This window comes from Rhamphochromis longiceps, linkage group LG8, assembly GCF_057381845.1.
Source record: "Rhamphochromis longiceps isolate RC_006_pf linkage group LG8, R_longiceps_female_GT1.1, whole genome shotgun sequence".
Classification (NCBI taxonomy): domain Eukaryota; kingdom Metazoa; phylum Chordata; class Actinopteri; order Cichliformes; family Cichlidae; genus Rhamphochromis; species Rhamphochromis longiceps.
Window position 1 is genome coordinate 19,022,462 of NC_140564.1, and position 19,746 is coordinate 19,042,207.

Here is a 19,746-nt window from a genome sequence, read left to right on the forward strand (position 1 = left end):
TTCTTTCCATTAAATTTTTTTTAATTGCTTGTATTGCTGTGCTTCTGCTCAGTGTGTTAGTGCACACGTTCATACATGCTATACATAATTACAAATATACTATCTTGGTTCTGGGTCGGTCACCCAGTGTTGCCTTTATTATTATTTAGAATTTCTAGTCTCTTGGTTTCTGTGCTCTTCCGGTGATCCATGTTCCCTCTTTCTCCCCTGTCAGCCATGTCTCCTTGTTTCAGTGTGAAGTCTATGTCTCTGTGCCTGTCTTACGTTTCCTGTTTTACTTTGATAGCCCCCTGTTCTTTGTTAATGTTTTCAGTTTTGCTTCCCCTTGGTCTTGTCATGTTTGATGTCTCCCAACCCTGCTTTCCTCCTATGTCTTATTCCCATGTTATCCCTCTGTTTAATATTTAAGTTCTGTCTTCCTCTGTGTGTTCGTCTGCGTTTCATCTATGTCATTTCTCCATGTTCCTTGTCTCAGGCTTTTCTGTCCCCTGGTCAACACTCCACTGAGGTTTTTGGTTCCTTTGTATTAGTTTCTGTAATTGCCTCCCAGTTTAGGTCTTTGTTTAGTTTAGTTTTGCCATATTCTGCTTCTCTTTGTATCTCACCCACTGTAAATAAAGCTCACTCGCAGTAAAGTCAGTGCCTGCACTTGGGTCCTTCTCTCACCACCCCACACGTTCTTCACCACAGCCGTGACACATACACACATAGTAGACTCTCAGATAAATGTAGCCACATTTATAAATATACAAAAATATAATATCTGTATTAAACTGCAGAAACAAAGCATGAAATGTATAGGAGAGATATTTTCTGTAGCCGGAGATGTCGATCGGTGAACTCACCACACGCGAAGACCTCAACATATTTCTATTTGTTTTACAATGTTCGAGTAGGGTCATGCTTTAAAATAAACTGTGCAAACTGATGAATGACCCCTTATTAGTTTCAAAGAGAGATGAGGGGTACAGTACTTCTCAAAGTCGGCAAAATCTTCTCTGTGATATGTTTACTTACCTTTTTCATTACCAAAATGACTAAGTTCATGTAACCTACACTTCTATAGAATTCAGGCTGTTAAAGAGCAGCTGAGGTGAAGAAGGTCAGTGTAACAAGTAACAGACACACATTTAAATTTAGCTGATGATTCACTCACTTCCACCTTCATGCAAGCTTTATACCGTGTAGGAGTTGAAATATAACATCTGCTTTTATCTTTTTGAATTCATTTGGCTAAATCTACAAAGAGCAGCAGCACAATCAGCTAATCATAGCCTGTAAATACAAGCAAAGAAAATTAATAAACAGAGTAATAAATAAATAAATCTACTGGAGTTCACAAGAGAAATTATCTTGACTTGTTTCTAAGACTATTCTTTTCCCCACACTGCACCACAACGACCAGTCTTAGTGTTCACACCCCTGCTGACCTCAACTCATTTTTCTGTGTTGGTGTGCAGACTACTACTGCAGTGGATAACGAACCACCAAACAGTTCACAGGAGGGAAGTGAAGTCATTTAAAACTTGTTTTGGTAAAAAAAAACTGTGATTCTCCAATACTTTGAACACGTTGTCATCTAGATTTTCAAAACTGCGAAAGATGAGTAAACAACTGAATGATAAAAACACAATTCATCCACAAAGTGACCTCTGGTAACAAAAACTACAAAAAAAAAATGTTTGGCTTTCTACTCGCTCTAATTCCATGCATTTCTGACCCTGGTTCACAAGTGACACTGCTGCATGCACCTTTTTCACACCTTACCAGATGACACACATCAAATTTAGCTCCAACAGTAACCCATCTGTAATGTAGCCAACAGCAAATAGATTTATTTTTAAATTATTGTTATTTTTCTCTGCTTCTGTACACTTATTAGAATTTATCATGAAGAAGAGTCTGTAATTTTATTATTGTAATAAGAGATTCCATTAGAATTGCACAAAAATTGCAAAATGTCCAAGCAATATCCATAGAGTTACTTTATAATTTGTGCTTTGAGTACATTTCATAGTTACTTGCTTGTTTTACTTTTGATTGAATAAAAAAACTTTTACGAGAGTTTTTAAACACAAGTATCAGTGTGCATATCAATACTCAGCAACACCAAGGAGCTTGAAAGACCACAGAGTACAACAATTTGTTGTACATGTACAGTGACAATAAAGGGTTATTCTATTTTATTCTATGCTCTATATAGGTGACTGCAAATTTGTTCCTTTATTAACCCTTACGAGACCCTCGTGAAAAAAGGGACCCAAACGGGTCTCGTAAGGGTTAAGAAAAACGTCTTCAGCAGGATGGGTTCAATATAACAGGCCTTATATGGCTTCTTCATGTCTGTGGTTTAAAAAGAGAACTCAAAGTAGATGTTCTGTTGTGGTACATAATGTGCAAACGCAGCCAAAAGGAAAATCATGTACTTTACAAATGTTGCCATAGCTCACTCAATGTATTATCCAGTTTAGGATTACAAAACAAGTTATTCAGTAATTCTTTGTGCACCTTAAAATAATTTCTGAACCCTGCCTGGCTGCCACATGACTAACCAGCTAACTCTAGTTTATTTGAAGCTTCATCACATCTTTGCAAACTACAACTGGTTTTCAGGAAGTCACTCCTTTTGCAAGTGATAAAAATGTAGCACTTTTGTCAACCCACATCCGAGGTGAAGGTTTCATGTCAGTTTTTTTTTAAGTATTCCTCTTTCACTCTGTGTGTGTGTGTGTGTGTGTGTGTGTGTGTGTGTGTGTGTGTGTGTGTGTGTGTGTGTGTGTGTGTGTGTTCTTAATGTGATATCTAAGAGATAGAAATGTAATAAAATGCTACGCTCTGTGGTTGATCGAGTTTTAACAATGCAAAGACTCATCATTTTTTAAAAAAGTAAAACAAGGCATAATATAAATTACCCTGAACATTTTAAGCCTGAAGTACGAGGATGATGACTAAAACCTAACATTACAGACAATGCCCAGATTTGAAAGTTTGAAAAAAGATTTGAAAAAAGAAATCATCTGAATGAAAATTCGATTTTTGGCCTTAATCATCTTCCGTAGATACAGACACATGTAGACATAGTGATTTTCCCCTAACTACCCTGACAGTCTCATAGTGAAGGATGGTAGACCTGACTGTTTCCAGTCAGTCAGCTGCAGGGGCTTCTCTGCTTAGTTTGTGCTGAGGATGTTAAGTGAAAAGTGACTGAAGAGAATTCATGTGTTTAAACATATTTGTAAGTTTCTATCATAATATTCAGGAAAAGAGGAGACAAAAAAGTGGGTCTTTATTATGGCAGGTAAAAAGATCTTGAATGCAAATAAATAAAATAGAAAAGGCACTGGAGGAAAAGCAAACTAGGAGGAATGCAGGAATACAGTATGACCCAATAAAAAAACACACGCAAACTGAGGCTTTGAGTACACACAAGAGGTGAGGAGGAACAGTGGAAACAAGACAAGAACTGGGAGGAAGTAAAACTCTACTAAGTATAACAAAACTTCCTGTTTTATTTTGTGAGACAGGGTACTCAGAAAATAAAACAGGAAGTAACAACAGGAAAACACTGAACACGGAGACAAGGACTGAATAAATAAACTATTATTCAAGAAACACTTAAGAGCTAAACTCAAATAGCAACCTACAAAAAGCCTGACAGGAACTTACATACTGAAGTAAACAATCGGTCTAAAGATCATCAAAACAGAAAAAGAAACTGACCACATTTAGAAGTTATACACCACTACAACAAACCCCACAAAACTCAACAAGCCACCAGAGCTTCAGTGTGTGTGGTATGCCAAAAGTAGACAGTAAACATGTCCCTGGAATTATAACCACTTTGTGATTCACAAAACACCATAATTTTATTTAAGTTCCTTTATGTTATAACAGCTAAAAGGGTTCCCTTGCTGTCGTGGTGCCATGGGTCATACCCACCACAACTCGGGACCTTGCTTAGATATTCGCAAGCAGTAGCCAACCTTCTCCAATCTTAACCCAGACTGAAAAACTTAAATCAAATCTCACCTTACCACTACAATGCTTTGGAGGTGACAGTTACTCCTTATTCACATTTACTCATATGTAACAAATTTGCTGTGCGTCTTCTGTTTTACAGACATTCATCAACTCCATTCATCATTTATGGATAATTTATTTTTCTGCTATTTACAACTCAGTCCCTAACTTGTATCGGATGCATAGCCACCTTTAAGTTATCTTCTCTCACACATTAACTTTAATTAGATCACAAAGTGAAGAACCGGGCTGCGAGAGTTGAGTCTCGAGTGTGAAATTTATGGGGGTTTTTTAGGGTTTTTGATCTGCTTTTGTCATCTTTTAAAATCTTTTTTATTGTTAACTTGGTTTCCCTGGGTCTTTTCCCGTGTGTTATTAATAAATTGGTACTGGTTTTATTTTGTTGTATTTATTCGCGACACTTTAAAGGCCGGTCCATGAAAATATTGTCAGAAATAAACCGGTCCATGGTGCAAAAAAGGTTGGGGACCGCTGCTCTACAATATTTTAAGAGTTTATGCTTAATTAATGCTTTATTTCAACATCGTTTCAATACTGCGCTGAATTCCTTACACACATGCATGTGTACGTGTGTGTATGCATGCATGTGTGTGTTTAAACATGTGTGCTATTATTGTAGATAACACATACTTATCTACCTCCACAAACTATTTTTATTTCATAATTCTTGCTCACATCATGCTCTTCTTAGTCAGTAATTGTTATTGTGGGCATTTGATGTAATTCATCATTGCACTGAAATGTGAAAGTGACTGAGATATTAACACTCTTAATAAGCCTCCACATTGATGTATTAACAGAGCTGTTTATAATCCGTTAAAACTGAAGAAACTATATTAGCAATTTCGAAGCACTTTACATTTATAATAATAAAGCTGCATTATTTTTCCTATATATAATATATATAATCCTTATTCTAAAAAGCTAATTATACAAGAATGTGTATGTTCAATACATTATACTGCTGTCATCTTATCATTGTGTTTTTATTCTTTTTAAAAGTGAAATAATATCATATGCAAAAAAATGGCATATAATTCTGCTCACATACAGTACGGCAAATAATAAACACTGAAGAAAAAAGAAATCTTTTTTTGTTACAAATTCACAACAGAAAGCTGAAAAATTGCACATCTTTTCACCAGTCTGTCATGTGAAGGTGTGTGGCAGGCAGAGAGAGGCTCCAAAATGCAGACACAGACTAACTGAACTCAAACAACTTCACTGCTGAAGCTGGAGAACAAACTCAAAACAACAAGAAAAGCTAACACAACCAAGACAAGAGATTATCACGATAAAACAGGAAACAGACAGAGAGCGAGGGACAGAGAGGGCGAGAGAAACCTGACAGACACACAGAGATATGACTGAGGAAACGGACAGCTAAACATAGAGACAAGACAGGCACAAATAACTAACACAGGAGATGCTGGGGAGGACACACAGTGACAGACACAAAAAGGGAACAGACTAAATAAACAAGTAACTAAGAACTAGAAATTCACAAACTAGAAAGCACAAGGAAACTAAATAATATGAAATAAAGACTAAGAAAAATAAATCACCACAATAAAAAGCAAGGTCCAAGAGTCAAAAAACACAAAGACAATGGGCAAACAACCCAGGTAGCATGACCTAAAGCAGCATGAATGAATCAAGTCACCTTCTTCAGTTTAACAAAAATAGCTTTTTTTTTTAGTACTTTTCAGCATATATGTTGATTTTCATACATTTTGCAGTAGTCTACATGATGGCATGGAAGGTTTTTTATTAACTTTACAATATAGAGCACCCTGATCTAAATCGACTGTTGTTGTGACTTGGTGCTACATAAATAAAATTGAATTGAATGGAACCATTAAATACAGTTTACATGATTAACATATAGTGTTTGCATACATTCAAACATGGAAACTTTCACTGAGCCGTAAGATTCTTCAAAAAACATAGGGTCACTTGGAAAAGACACTTCCTACCATAATGCATGGCAGGACTTTGCCAAAAATTCACTCCATCTGCTCAGGTAGGTCACTACATTTAATTATTGTCCATTTTATTTGAGTATCCAAACTTTTTGTCTGCTCAGATGGTTTAATTTCAACAATTATTCGGTCTTGAAGAAGTTATAGGTTATAGGGAATGAGTGATCTTTTGTTTGCTTAAAGCACAGGTGTTGAACTCCAGGCCTTAGGGGCCGGTGTCCTGCATGTTTTTGATGTGTCCTTGGTCCAACACAGCTGATTTAAATGGCTTAAATTACCTCTTCAACATGTCTTAAAGTTCTCCACAACCCTGGTAATGAACTAATCATTTGATTCAGGTGTGTTGAAACAGGGTGATATCTAAAACCTGCAGGACACCGGCCCTCGAGGCCTGGAGTTCGACACCCCTGGCTTAAAGAATCAAATGTGGTAGCATGGACACTGCTGCACACCATATTCATTCCTTAAAATATCAGGCAGGTCTTTCATATATACTTAATACAAAAAAGTATGGAAATTTGTGTTTTATCCTCCTAAGACCCAAACTCTTCCACAGCATGCATTTTTAATTTCTCTTTGATATTTGGGCTGATTGGGACCTGATGAAAGTAAAAACAAAGAATTGACAGATTTTTTTTTTTTTACCTAATCTTTGTTTCTAAGAAAAATGAGAGCCATATATGAGGATATTCATATAAAATTTCGATAGAACAGTAGCAGTATAATGTCCTCGTAAGTGCATATCAGTGTTAGGATGCCTGGGTCGTTGACCCAGGGTTTTGAGTTTACTATATTATTTATCATTTCTAGTCTTTGGTTTCTTTGTTAGAGTTCTTTTTTATGGTTTATGTCTCTGTGTAATCCTTAGCTGCTGTCTCCCCTGTCTGCTATATCCCCGTGTCCAGTCAGTGTCTGTGTCTGCCCTGGTCCCATGTCTCTGTTCCCTCTGTTGTAGTGCCTGCCTGTGAGTCTGCGTCTGTAAGTTCAGTCTGTGTTATGTTTCCTGTTTTATTTTGAAGGTCCATGTCTTATGTTAATGTATCTGGTTTTGCTTCCCCTGTTTCGTTAGGCCTGATTTGCCCCAGCTGTGTTTCCCTCCTGTTACTCCTATTCCCTGATTGCTCCCTCTATGTACACTGAACAAAAATATAAACGCAACACTTTTGTTTTTGCTCCCATTCCCCATGGGATGGACGTAGAGACCTAAAATTCATTCCAGATACACAATATAACCATCCCTCCCAAACAGTGGTCACAAATCAGTCCAAATGTGTGGTAGTGGGCACATCTGCTATATTGAGATAATCCATCCCACCTCACAGGTGTGCCACATCAGGATGCTGATCTGACATCATGAGTAGTGCACAGGTGTACCTCAGACTGCCCACAACAAAAGGCCACCCTGGAATGTGCAGTTTTGTCTCACAGCAAAATGCCACAGATGCCACAAGCAATGAGGGAGCGTGCAATTGGCATGCTGACAGCAGGAATGTCAACCAGATCTGTCGCCCGTGCATTGAATGTTCATTTCTCAACCATAAGCCGTCTCCACAGGCGTTTCAGAGAATATGGCAGCACATCCAACCGGCCTCACAACCGCAGACCTCGTGTAACCACACCAGCCCAGGACCTCCACATTCAGCAGGTTCACCTCCAAGATCGTCTGAGACCAGCCACCCAGACAGCTGCTGGAACAATTGGTTTGCACAACCAAACAATTTCTGCACAAACTGTCAGAAACCGTCTCAGGGACGCTCAACTGCATGCCCGTCGTCCTCATCGGGGTCTTGACCTGACTCCAGCTCGTCGCCGTAACAGACTTGTGTGGGCAAATGCTCACATTCGATGGCGTCTGGCACGTTGGAGAGGTGTGCACTTCACGGATGAATCATGGTTCACATTGTTCAGGGCAGATGGCAGCTGAGAATGTCCCAGTTCTTGCATGGCCAGCATACTCACCGGACATGTCACCCATTGAGCATGTTCGGGATGTGCTTGACCGGCGTATACGACAGCGTGTACCAGTTCCCACGAATATCCAACAACCTCGCACAGCCATTGAAGTGGAGCGGACCAACATTCCACAGGCCACAATTGACAATCTGATAGACTCCATGCGATGATGTGTTGCACTGCATGAGGCAAATGGTGGTCACACCAGATACTGACCGGTTCTGGGTCCCCAGACCCCCAATAGCGCAAAAAACTGCACATTCCAGGGTGGCCTTTTGTTGTGGGCAGTCTGAGGTACACCTGTGCACTACTCATGATGTCAGATCAGCATCCTTATGTGGCACACCTGTGACGTGGGATGGATTATCTCAATATAGCAGATGTGCCCACTACCACACATTTGGACTGATTTGTGACCACTGTTTGGGAGGGATGGTTATATTGTGTATCTGGAATGAATTTTAGGTCTCTATGTCCATCCCATGGGGAATGGGAGCAGTAACAAAGGTGTTGCGTTTATATTTTTGTTGAGTGTATTTAAGCCCTGTGTTTCAGTTTGTCGGTGTTGTGATCTACCCTTATTTTGCTGTGTGTTCTGTCTGTGTAAAGTTTACCTTGGAGTCTCAAGGTAGGCTACTACATCCTTTCCGCTCCCAAATGTTGAAAGTACCCACTCTGTAGAGGCGAGGATTGTCTTCTTGAGGCTAGAGTTTGGTCCAGTCTTTGGAGATATGGGACTGCCACTGGTTGCAGAATCTCATCTTGATATTTCTCTGCACTGAAATGGCTTCCAGTGATGACAAGCACTGCTTTTTCCAGTGAGGGAGATGCTTCACCACGCTATCACACTGCCTCCACCAGCAATCAGCACAGAGTTCTCATAGCGTTGTCAAAATCTTTTCCATACTTTGATCCTAAGATCCAACTGGTGTAGGCAGAATTTGGACTCATTGCTGAAAACTACGTCCCTCCACGTTTTGATTCTAGTGCACATGTTGCAGATACCAGTGCAAACAGGGCTGATAGTTAAGTGCAGGCATGGTAGGCTTCCTGGTAGCCCCATGAGACTAGCTGTGTGCAATCCCTTCCAGATTGTCTGTGTCGGGAGCCATTGACCATGCTGTCCTGCAAACCTTGAGTGCAGAGGTGTAGATGACTGTCTACAGTTCCTAAGTGCTGGCAAGGCGAGAAAACTGTCTTCTTGTGATGTTTTCTTCTTTGCAGCCAGTCTCTGACATCCCCCACTATACGGAACTTGGCCTTAGAATTGGAGATGGTACTGGGGCTCACTCAAAATATTGATGTAGCTTAGTTATGCGGAAAACTAGTTTGAGGTTGCCCTAAAGCACTAAAGCTCTATCCAGATCAGTCAAATGTGGCCTGCTTGGAGCAGACACCAGCAGACCGTTCCAGCTATAAAAATGCTTTCCCACACTATAAGATTTTTTTTAACAAGAACTGTTACAACAAAGGGATAATCAACCAAACACAAATTTCCTTACTTGTTTAATGTTTGTTTTAACTTTACAGTAAATCTACAACAACAAATATGAGCTTTGTTATTCTGTTTGGGATTCATTTCCATCAGTTCCCGGTTCCAGATCGGTCTCTGCATTTTCATTCATCATCTGTGAATATTTACTCTTGAAAAACCCAGCCTAGGAGTGCAAGGGGAAAAAATGAAAGTGCAGAGATTATTCATTAGACTTACATTCAAAATTAAAGCAAATAACTACATGAGTAAATATAAACTCTTGAACTTTGTTTAAAAAATTAGACATACTCTCTAAAAACCTTTCACAGCTGTGTGATGAGTTGAAAAAGTGTAAGAAGAGTCTTTCACCTTATACAGGCCAGCAGTGAGTAAAGCCAGAAAAGCCAACCCTCCCAGGGATCCTCCTATAATCTCTTTGGTGAAATTTGTCTGAGGATACACTTCTACCTCGACTATAATCTGAGAGATAAGGTAACAGAATGTGGATGATATTCAAGCTCTTGTGTAACTCAAACAAGAGAAAGTAATGCTAAATCACCTTGCGAACAGGAGGATTGTTGTTAGACACTGTTGAAAAGTAGATGTACTGGCTTTGGTCATAATCCACAGTGGCTGTACTGGTCAAGAGGAATTTGGCAGATTGAAGTCCAATCTTAGAAAAAATGAAATGAGTTAAGCCTAAATTAGGTATTATTTGATTTAACTGTAAAATGGTTATATCTGAAGATTTAACCAAAGTACTCATACATACTCAGGAAAAGTATTAATGAAACAATTTTAAAAAACTATTCTTTAATTACCTGCTCTATCCATCCTGAACTGAGATTGGCAGAGATTTCGTATGTCCTACTCTGCAGTCTTCCCATGAAGGTGTTGCACTTGAACACTCTGCACATGGCTACAGAGCAGTCCTGTGGGTGATTTAAAGAAGACTGAATGAAACAAATCTTGTATTCAGTACAATGTTGTGTTTTGAATCAGTACCATGGTTCAGTTTTAACAGGTAGGTAGCAAAAGTACAGACGGATACTTACCACCACTTTATCCTTTTGTATCTGTGGAACAAAATCTTTGACACTTGGTTCTTCATCATTTTCTGTCTGACAGTCTACAATCTGAAATACATTTAAAATAATGTCAGGGTGATTGGTCCTGTTTTTACCTCATTCACCCATCACACAGCTAAATCTGACCCATTTTTAGATCTTCTCACACATATATTACCTGTAGGCTGCTCAATACCCAAATCTCTTTTTCACCAAGCTTCACTGGAACCTTGATCACCACAGTGAAATTAAACGCTCTGATATCATTTGTTACCTAAAACATGGGGAGTAAAGAAAAAGCAGTCAAACACTATTATGGTTAAGTCTAATTCACACAGTCATATTTATTATATTTTATTACATTTTACCTTGATTAATTGTTGGACTGGTATCTGCAAATTATTCATCCCAAAAGTGAAATTGCTGTAACTGAAGGAGCTAAACAGATATATTTTAAACATTAAATACATACTGTGTAAAACAAAATGTGTAATTCATCTTATAACGAACAGAACAACACATACTTTTCAAATGTCATGAAAATGCTGTATTTCACATCAATCCATTTATTTTTGTAGATTTCACTGGTTGTAGCGTTCTCCTGATTTCCACTGAAAGAAAGAAGTGAAATGATTTGTACTGTGTCTGTGGGGTTATTGCTTAAATGAGAAGGACCTCTACTAAATGAACAGTACCTGGTGGCATTAGCAGTGATAAAGATCTTCCTCTCTAGTTGAGCGTTTGTTTCGATACCATATGAGACAATGAAGAAAGCCTTGATTGAATTGAAGAAGAGAGAGTGATTGCTCATTTTGTTAAACTGTGTAGAAGTTAACAGACAAATCATACCACAATAACAAACCTTAGTTCTGCTCTTGAAAATTGGCTTGTCAATAGTACAGTCTGTCCTTCCACGGGATAAACCATCTTCACTGTCCAAGGAATTGCACTCAATTCTTCCCTTTATTAGAAAATAAAATGACTGCTGGATGCACTGGGAGAGCAGCAAATCAATGATGAACTTGATCCTGACACATTACCTGCTGAATGGTGAACTTCCTGTAAGAGAGTCCAGCTGGATACGTGAGAATAACACGGCTGTTGTAGGAGTTTTCCCCTCTGTTCTCCACTGAGACTGTGACATTCAAAAGCTCATCAATGCCCACTTTAACCTCTAAGGATCTGACAGAGGACAAGAATAAAGGAAGAATAAAGCAAGACTGCACTGTGATGCTGAAGTTGTAGGAGGCTAAATATAGTATAGCTTTGTGTTGAATACTAACATATTAATATTCAAATCCAAATCCAATTTATTTATATAGCACATTTAAAAACGAAAGGTTTGCCCAAAGTGCTGTACAAAAACACAGTGTAAAACACAAGATAAAACCACTGACACTTACATAAAACATAATAAAACACAAACTATCAATGTCAACACAACGCATACAAATGTCAACTCACGCCAGTCTGAACGCTATCGAAAAAAGGTGTGTTTTCAAAAGCGCTTTAAAAACAGGAAACAAAAATGCCTGTCTAATATTTAAAGGCAGCGTATTCCAAAGTTTTGGGGCCATAATTGAAAAGGCTCGCTTTCCTCTGCATTTGAGCCTTGATTTTGGGACAACCAACAGCAGCTGGTCAGCTGATCTGAGGGTCCGTGAAAGAATATACGGCTGAAGTAACTCTGAAAGGTATGGGGGAGCAAGACCATTAAGGCATTTATAAACCAGTGTTAGGACTTTGAAATTAATTCTGTGATGAACAGGAAGCCAGTGAAGAGAAGACAGGATAGGTGTTACATGATCATGCCTGTGGGTACCAGTTAAGAGGTGGGCAGCAGCATTTTGAACGAGCTGAAGACGAGCAAGAGACCCTTGGCTGACTCCAACATAAAGTGCATTGCAATAGTCAAGCTGTGTTGAAATAAAGGCATGTATTACCTTCTCCGTGTCACGTCTTGACAAAACTGGCTTCAGCTTTGCTATTTGCCTCAGCTGGAAAAAGCTTTTTTGCAACACTGAATTAATATGTTTGTTCAATTTAAAATCTGAGTCCATAATGACTCCCAAGTTTGTCACATGCTGCTTGATATAAGACCCTAGCCAACCATAATTTACAAGCGGGTTGCATGAAATATTATTAGGTCTAAATACAATCACCTCCGTTTTACTCTCATTGAAACTCAAAAAGTTCAGAGCCATCCAAGCTTTGACATCTTCAAGGCAGTTTAAAAGGATTTGGATGGAGCCTGGGCGATTTGGTGCTAAAGGCAAATAAATTTGGCAGTCGTCTGCGTAACAGTGAAAGGATATTTCATGTTTTCTATAAATAGACCCCAAAGGGAGCAGGTATGATGAAAAAAGAAGAGGGCCAAGGATTGAGCCCTGGGGCACCCCACAAGAAAGGGGGGCTGAGGTGGACTCAAAATTTTCAACTTTAACACTTTTCAACTTTTAGTGGGGCCATAATGTTTAGGGTTTCAGTACAGGTTTCTTGGAACTGCAATAGCAGCTCATCCAGACTAAGTCCTAAACTAATTTCAGGGTCAATAAAAGCATTTTTTTCTATAAAAGTTGAGGAGAAGAGCGCAGCAGTGGAAGAATTAAAGATTCGGCAGCGCCTGGGTGGAGCGCGAGCTTTAAACTCATGCACAAGAGAAATGTCAAATAAAACAGGTTTGTGATCAGAAAACACAGAATCCCCAATTTACAAATTAAAAACAGATAAACCACACGATAACACCAGGTCAAGAGTGTGCCCCTGCTGGTGTGTAGGGCCTTGTACGGACTGTACAAAGTTAAAAGACTGAATAGGATTTAAAAACTCCTGAGCAAGCAGACCATCAGAGCAACAGACATGAATATTAAAATCACCAACTATTAAAATCCGATCATATTTAGGCACAATGTCAGCCAAGAAACATGAAAAGTCATTTAAAAAGTCTTTATTAAACTTCGGTGGTCGGTAGATTACCACACACACAACCGGTTGAAGACGTCCCAGTTCAAACATCAACAGTTCAAAACTGGAGGGGGGAACCGGTACATGGAGTTGCTTGCAATTAAAGTTATTTTTAAAAACTGTCAATATTCCTCCTCCTCTGCCCGATATCCTTGGAGCATTTAAAAATGAGCAGTCGGAGGGCAATAGTTCAGAAATGAAGCTAGACTCACCAATTTTCATCCCTGTCTCAGTCACAAAAAGGAGATTCAAATCATTTGAAGAAAAGAAATCGTTTATGACAAACGTTTTACTTGCTATGGACCGGGCATTTATTAAAGCCATCCTCGTTGGAACTGGAGTCTGGGAAGAAGTTGTCTGTGAAGCCCAAGTTAATGACCGCAAATTCACAAAGTTTATTCCATGACGCCCAAGACGTATAAAACATTGGCGAGCAGGCTCACGTGCACCCAAGCTTACGACAGGAACCAGACAAGGGGCAACATGCTCCAGGAGACGCCTTGAGATGTGATGGAACAGACTATAATCCACTGGAGCAGCCGCTAAAGAAAAAGCAAGGCAGGCTTTAAGCTTCACTAGCCGACCGGCACATTTACGATGCGTCGGAGCAGGAGGAAGTGCTCCACGTAGCAGGTAAGCAGGAACATCAGCCAGGGATGGTGGATACCCTGTTGTTTGTCCTTGCTGATTAGTCAGAAAACATTGAAGATCAAAAAGTTTTTGGCGTTCATATACCAGTTGCGAGTTGATTTGGGTGGCACAAATTGTACAAAACAAAATTGACAGAGACAGACGGCAAGCCACACACACCGGCGCCATCATGCATCAATATTGGCAGTCAGGAAGCTCCCTATATTATTTTAATTTGCTGTCATTTGCTGGTGATCATAAAACACAAAAAATAACTGATGATGCATTATGAAAAAAGGTATTACCGTTAGGGCTGGGTATCGTCACTGATTACTAGAATCGATTCGATTCCGATTCACAAGGTCCCGAATCGATTTGATCCATGATTCGATTCAATTAAATTTGAATATGGGAAATTTTGCCTCAGACAGTCAGAAATATTATAATTCAGATCAGAACATTTACATATTTTTGTATCTATAATAAGAAAGCTGACACTCGCAAGACTTTATCAAAGGTGTGAGCATCACAGCAGATGCCTTTGTGTCAAAGTAGCTGAAGATAAAACACAGAAAAACATGAAGGTGATTTTCCTGGCCTGGGATTTTATACAAATATTCTGCAGTACATCAAAAATGAAAGAAAACCATGAATCAACATATGAACATTACCTCTGAAGTTACAGCGGTTTTATTAGAGACACTGCTGAGCGTTTTCCATTTTGCATAATTGTAAAAGTTTAAATTTGTTCAGTAGCCTGTTGAACGGCAGAAATTAGGTTTTCTTTTCGGAAGTAACTAAAAGGAACAAAAACAGTGGCCGACAGCACTGTAAACAACGGTAGACTTGTGCGTAACAAGCAAGCGAATAATGCAGAAAACAGAGATTTAGATGGGAAACTGTTCTTGGAGTACAGAGAGAGGGGGGGGGGGAGTGAGAGAGCTGTGCATGAAGTGTGATTTTATCGTGGTGGAAGCAAAACAGCAAAAGTAAGAGTGAATTCATGACGATGTTTATGTGAAGTGTAGTTTGGATCTTCTTTCTCTGCTGGTTCAGTCAATATTGTTTGGTGAGTGATTAAACCTGCAGCTTCAGAATCAGCGCAAAAAGGGCGTAAACAAAAAAGCGCGGACCTGCCGACGGATCAGAATTGGTGAGCTGTCGGCTTTCAGCCCCGACCCTGCCCATGCCGTTGGGTGAGAAAAGCGACATCTCGCTGCTTTTGATCTGTCGGCGGGTCCGCGCTTTGTGTTTACGTCTTTGTGCAGAATCCATGTACCTGCTCTCATTTACTGTTTAGCTGTTTGGTGGTTGTCGAAATTTTGTGAGGTTTAACCTGAGATTCTGGCGTTTTGGGCAAAATAAATTTATATTAAAAAATCGATTCAGGATTTTAATGAATCGATATCACATTATCAAAGCCAGAATCGATTTTAAATCGATAAATCGATTATCAAAACCCCTAATTACCATCCATTGATTTTCGGACTCTTATCCAGGTGTGGATCATGGAGGCCTCTGTCTAGGCAGAAATGCCCTGAGTTCTTTCTCGCAGCCAGCTCCTTTAGCTCATCCAGTCATCAAAGCATTCCCAGGTCAAATAAGCGCTCTCTAGTAATCTCTAGTAATCAGAATGGATGTCTCTAGGTGTCTTAGTCAGATGCTGACCCACCTCAACTGGTTCATTTCAGTAGAGAGGAGTAGCAGCTCTACTCTGATATCCTCTCAAATGACTCTGCAGAAGTCATTCTCTTTTGGAGAAAGCTCATTTCTGCCGTATTCTTTTGGGCAATTCCCAGACCTCACAGCCATAGGTGATGGGTGGGAAATAGATTTTTTTTGCTACAACAGACCAGTACAGCATCCACATCACTGCAGTTGCCATGTCAATCCGCCTGTCAATATCCCTCTCCACTCTCCTATTACTTGCCCCTAACACAAAGTGAGCACACCCCCACTGTTTCAGCTGAGGCCTATGGTCTCAGACTTCTGATGTTGATTCTCATTTCATCTACTTCACACTCAACTGCAAACCACCATAGTGTACACTGGAGGTCATCACCTGATGAGGTCATAAAAGTTGTGAACAGAATTGGTAGCAAAGGACAGTCCTAGAAGAGCTCAATGCTCACCAGGAAACGGTCTGGCATACTACTCTTATGGTTGTGCAGGGACTGAATGGCCCGTAACAGTAGCAGCCAAACCAAACCCCCATAAGATTCCCCAAGGGATACGCATCAATGCCTTCTCCAATAGTTCTCCAAAGCATATGTAGACAGGTTGGACCCATTGGTCCCATTACACTTTCACACAACCTCACTTGGGTCAAGAGCTGGTCCGGTGTTCCATGATTATGAGAACAACTGCATTTTTTTTTCCTGGATCCACAGTTCAACTAATAGATGAGCTCTACTTTCCACCTTCGTGGAGGAGGGATGAAGAGTGTGGTCCCTTGGAGCATACCCTTCAGCATTAGTTGGTTAGTCCCCAGGAGAGGCATCTTGAACCACCCCATACAGGGACTTCAAGAAAGCTGGGTACACTGACAGTCAGATGTGTTTTCAAACCCAATGGCGTAGGAAAGCAACCCTCTAATCTAGCTGGGAAAACCAAACCACGGTCATACAAGTATACCCAGCCTTGCTCGTTGCCTTTCACTGATTTCTTGTTTCTTTAATAACTGTCAATAAACCAACATCTCAATGATTTGAGCTATGTTTCTGTCTGTCATGGTTTGTGGGAGCATTGTGCTGGATGTTTCTGGATGGCTCTTCGGTTACACCCTTGGGCGGGGCCACCAGCATCGCACTTGAATTCCATCCACAGGCAATCACAGGAGGACTACATCAACCAGTACGGCCTGCTGCTCCGTTCAGCCACTCTCAGTGGTCCTACCTGCCTGCCCTGCACACTGGATAACAGTCTCTGTAACTTCATCCCTCTAGATTCTCTCACAAACGTTTTCCCCCTTCGAGCTCCGCGGTCTGGCTCTGACAGTAAGCACGCAGCATCATTATCCTGCTTTGCTGTCTCTCCTCTGCTTCCCCACAGTTAAGTAATTGTTTCCTCTTCTGTTTCAGGTTTCCCACGGTCCCAATCACAGCTTCTCTCCCCACTCACCTCCATATTTGCTCCTGTTTCCTCAGGCCTGAGTTTAACTTTCACTTTCAGAGTTTGCTATTGTTTTCTCACAAAAGAAATAAAATGTATATAGTTCGCTGCTAAATTTGTGTTGAGTCTGCTTCTGGGTCCAGTATTCATGACAGTGTCTAAGGTTTAGTGAACCTCAATGCCTTCAAGCTAAACAAAGTTTTGTAATTCTGCCTCACCTGGTGAAGTTGAAATCCACTTTCAGGTTATCAACACATTTGTTGTCAGTTCCACAGTTGATCTCAAACCCTAACTGTGGAAGAGAGTGTGATGTCAAAAACATTTATATTACACATTATTCACAGAATAAATGTAAACGTTTTACAGATGAATCCAACAAACAATTTGTGTGTTCTACCCAATGCCGGGTGTAAGATAAAGTAAAAAGTAGCCTTATATTTTTCAGTAATGCAGTAATGTAATGTGTTACGGTACTGAATTCAGTAATTAAACTTCAATTACAATTATATTGTTACTAGTGTTGCAAAGTTTTCTTTAGTTATCTGCTGGTTGGTTGGACAGAAAATATCAAAGAAAATTGGTTTTCTTCCTGCGCACTTGTGCTAAAATTAGCTCATTTCACTTTGTGTGCGGGAGGAGCGAAATAGTTGAGTGATCTACAGTAGAAAGAGAGGAGAGGAGAGAAGACTGCAATGGTAAAATGCAAACTGCATCCAGGACAGAAACAGCAGCTGTTTGCACAGCTAACACTAATTGGATTATTGGAAGCATCTTCGCAGACAGCATGCTAGCAAAAAAAACTAGCCAACAGAGGAACGTTAAAGCTGAGCATAGCCCAATCAGGTAAGAAAGGAAGTGATTAGCAGTCGAGCTTGAAGCCTCCATTTCTATCCATTAATGTTTATAAAGGAGAATCAATGTTGCAACCATTTCAAAATCTCTTGTGTTTATATGTAAACACTAAAGGAAAGATCATATGTGTTTTCTCATTGGGATAGGGATTGCATTGGCGTGTCAGACTGTAGCCTAAGATTTATATTATTTACTTATAATTATGAGACAATGCATTTTGGGTCATTTCATGGAGTAACAAGAAAATAATGTAATGATCAGTGTAATAAACTACTTTAGTAATTTTGTAGCATATTGGATTACTAACGATTAATTTCTAATATGCAACTTTTTTTGAGTAATGACCCCAAATATGTAGCTGTGCCTGCTGTTGGTACTGGGAATAAAGTTCCTAATAATATTCTGGAAAGCAGCTTGCATTTATTGCAGTGGGATTCCACTGCAGGGATGTTGATGCATGTACTTCCAGTACTTCAATTGAATCTCTCCAGAAGGTATTCTTCAAGTGTATGCCAATAAAAAACACAATTGAGGAAAATAATTTTATAAAGACTGCCCTCAGATATCTGGTTAATAAAGTACCTATAAAGATTACTTACAGGATGAATGGTTGCTGTTTGAGCCTGCTGGGCAAGGCTTGGTCTGAGATTTGTGTTTGAGGGCAAACCATCAAACTTGAATTTGAGCTCATTGGAAAGTGAATTGAGAGCATCTTCTGGACAAGCCTGCAAGAAGAGATGAGTGCTGAGTTTAGATTCAGTGTTGGATGACTCTTAAAAACAAAATGGAAATCAAAATATATTGTTACACCAAGGTGAACTTTCTCTGATGTTGTTATTTGGTTTTACCTCAACAAGGAACTTCACAGTTGAGCATTTTTTTCTTATTAAGTCCACAGTAAGTGATCCTGACTGCTCTCGTTTCCCACCAACATATGCCCGGTTGCTTGGAGGTTTGCGAGTGGCATCCAGTGTTAAAGTGTAATTAATCCTTGCTTGAGCTGGAATAAATCAGTGTTTGATTTCAATGCTGCAATTTACATACATTTAGAAAACATTAAATTGCTGGGCAGTGGCTTTGTAGTTCAGAAAAACCAAGAATGATGAACCTGTGTTGACTGTAGACACTCTGCTCATGGTAAAGCAAATTTCAGCTGTGTTCTGCAGTGGTTTTGAGCAGTCTACATTCTGAGTAGGGATTTGGATTGGGCTGAATGACACCTCAGCTTCAACCATTACTATGGGTCTTGATCTAGAAAGTAGGAAAACACATGTGAACAAGATTTGACTTTTTGTTCTGACCTGAATTAGTAACAAGACTTCAATCTAATCTTTCCTTTGCCCTAACATTTCATATGAACAACTACAGCTCAAACATTTTGAGACATTTAACACCTAATAGTCCTGAAATCTTTTAAATGATAGATGATAATAATGAATTGGATTTATATAGCGCTTTTCAAGGCACCCAAAGCGCTTTACAATGCCACTATTCATTCACACACTGGTGGAGGCAAGCTACAGTTGTAGCCACAGCTGCCCTGGGGCAGACGGACAGAAGCGAGGCTGCCATATCGCGCCATTGGCCCCTCTGGCCAACACCAGTAGGTGGTACGGTAAAGTGTCTTGCCCAAGGACACAACGGCCAGGACAGAGATCCCAGGGATCGAACT

General features: G+C 39.8%; 1 protein-coding gene across 2 annotated transcripts in view; it reads right to left on the reverse strand.

Moving 5' to 3' along the window:
• Positions 1 to 9,345: 9,345 nt before the first annotated feature.
• LOC146663510 (integrin alpha-M-like) overlaps positions 9,346 to 19,746 on the reverse strand; it is a 36,148-nt gene continuing 25,747 nt past the window's right edge. The window contains exons 16-30 of one of the 2 annotated variants that reach the window (XM_085416246.1): positions 19,183 to 19,325; positions 18,923 to 19,074; positions 18,674 to 18,799; positions 17,441 to 17,514; positions 11,558 to 11,699; positions 11,380 to 11,478; positions 11,213 to 11,292; positions 11,042 to 11,128; positions 10,886 to 10,955; positions 10,696 to 10,791; positions 10,506 to 10,586; positions 10,272 to 10,382; positions 10,010 to 10,123; positions 9,820 to 9,930; positions 9,346 to 9,634 (exon numbers count right to left, since the gene is read on the reverse strand). In XM_085416246.1, the coding sequence (XP_085272372.1) occupies positions 9,536 to 9,634; positions 9,820 to 9,930; positions 10,010 to 10,123; positions 10,272 to 10,382; positions 10,506 to 10,586; positions 10,696 to 10,791; positions 10,886 to 10,955; positions 11,042 to 11,128; positions 11,213 to 11,292; positions 11,380 to 11,478; positions 11,558 to 11,699; positions 17,441 to 17,514; positions 18,674 to 18,799; positions 18,923 to 19,074; positions 19,183 to 19,325 (1,585 nt within the window). In that variant the 3' untranslated portion in view covers positions 9,346 to 9,535. The remainder of the gene's footprint in view (positions 9,635 to 9,819; positions 9,931 to 10,009; positions 10,124 to 10,271; positions 10,383 to 10,505; positions 10,587 to 10,695; positions 10,792 to 10,885; positions 10,956 to 11,041; positions 11,129 to 11,212; positions 11,293 to 11,379; positions 11,479 to 11,557; positions 11,700 to 17,440; positions 17,515 to 18,673; positions 18,800 to 18,922; positions 19,075 to 19,182; positions 19,326 to 19,746) is intronic. The other variant, XM_085416247.1, reaches the window with a different exon arrangement.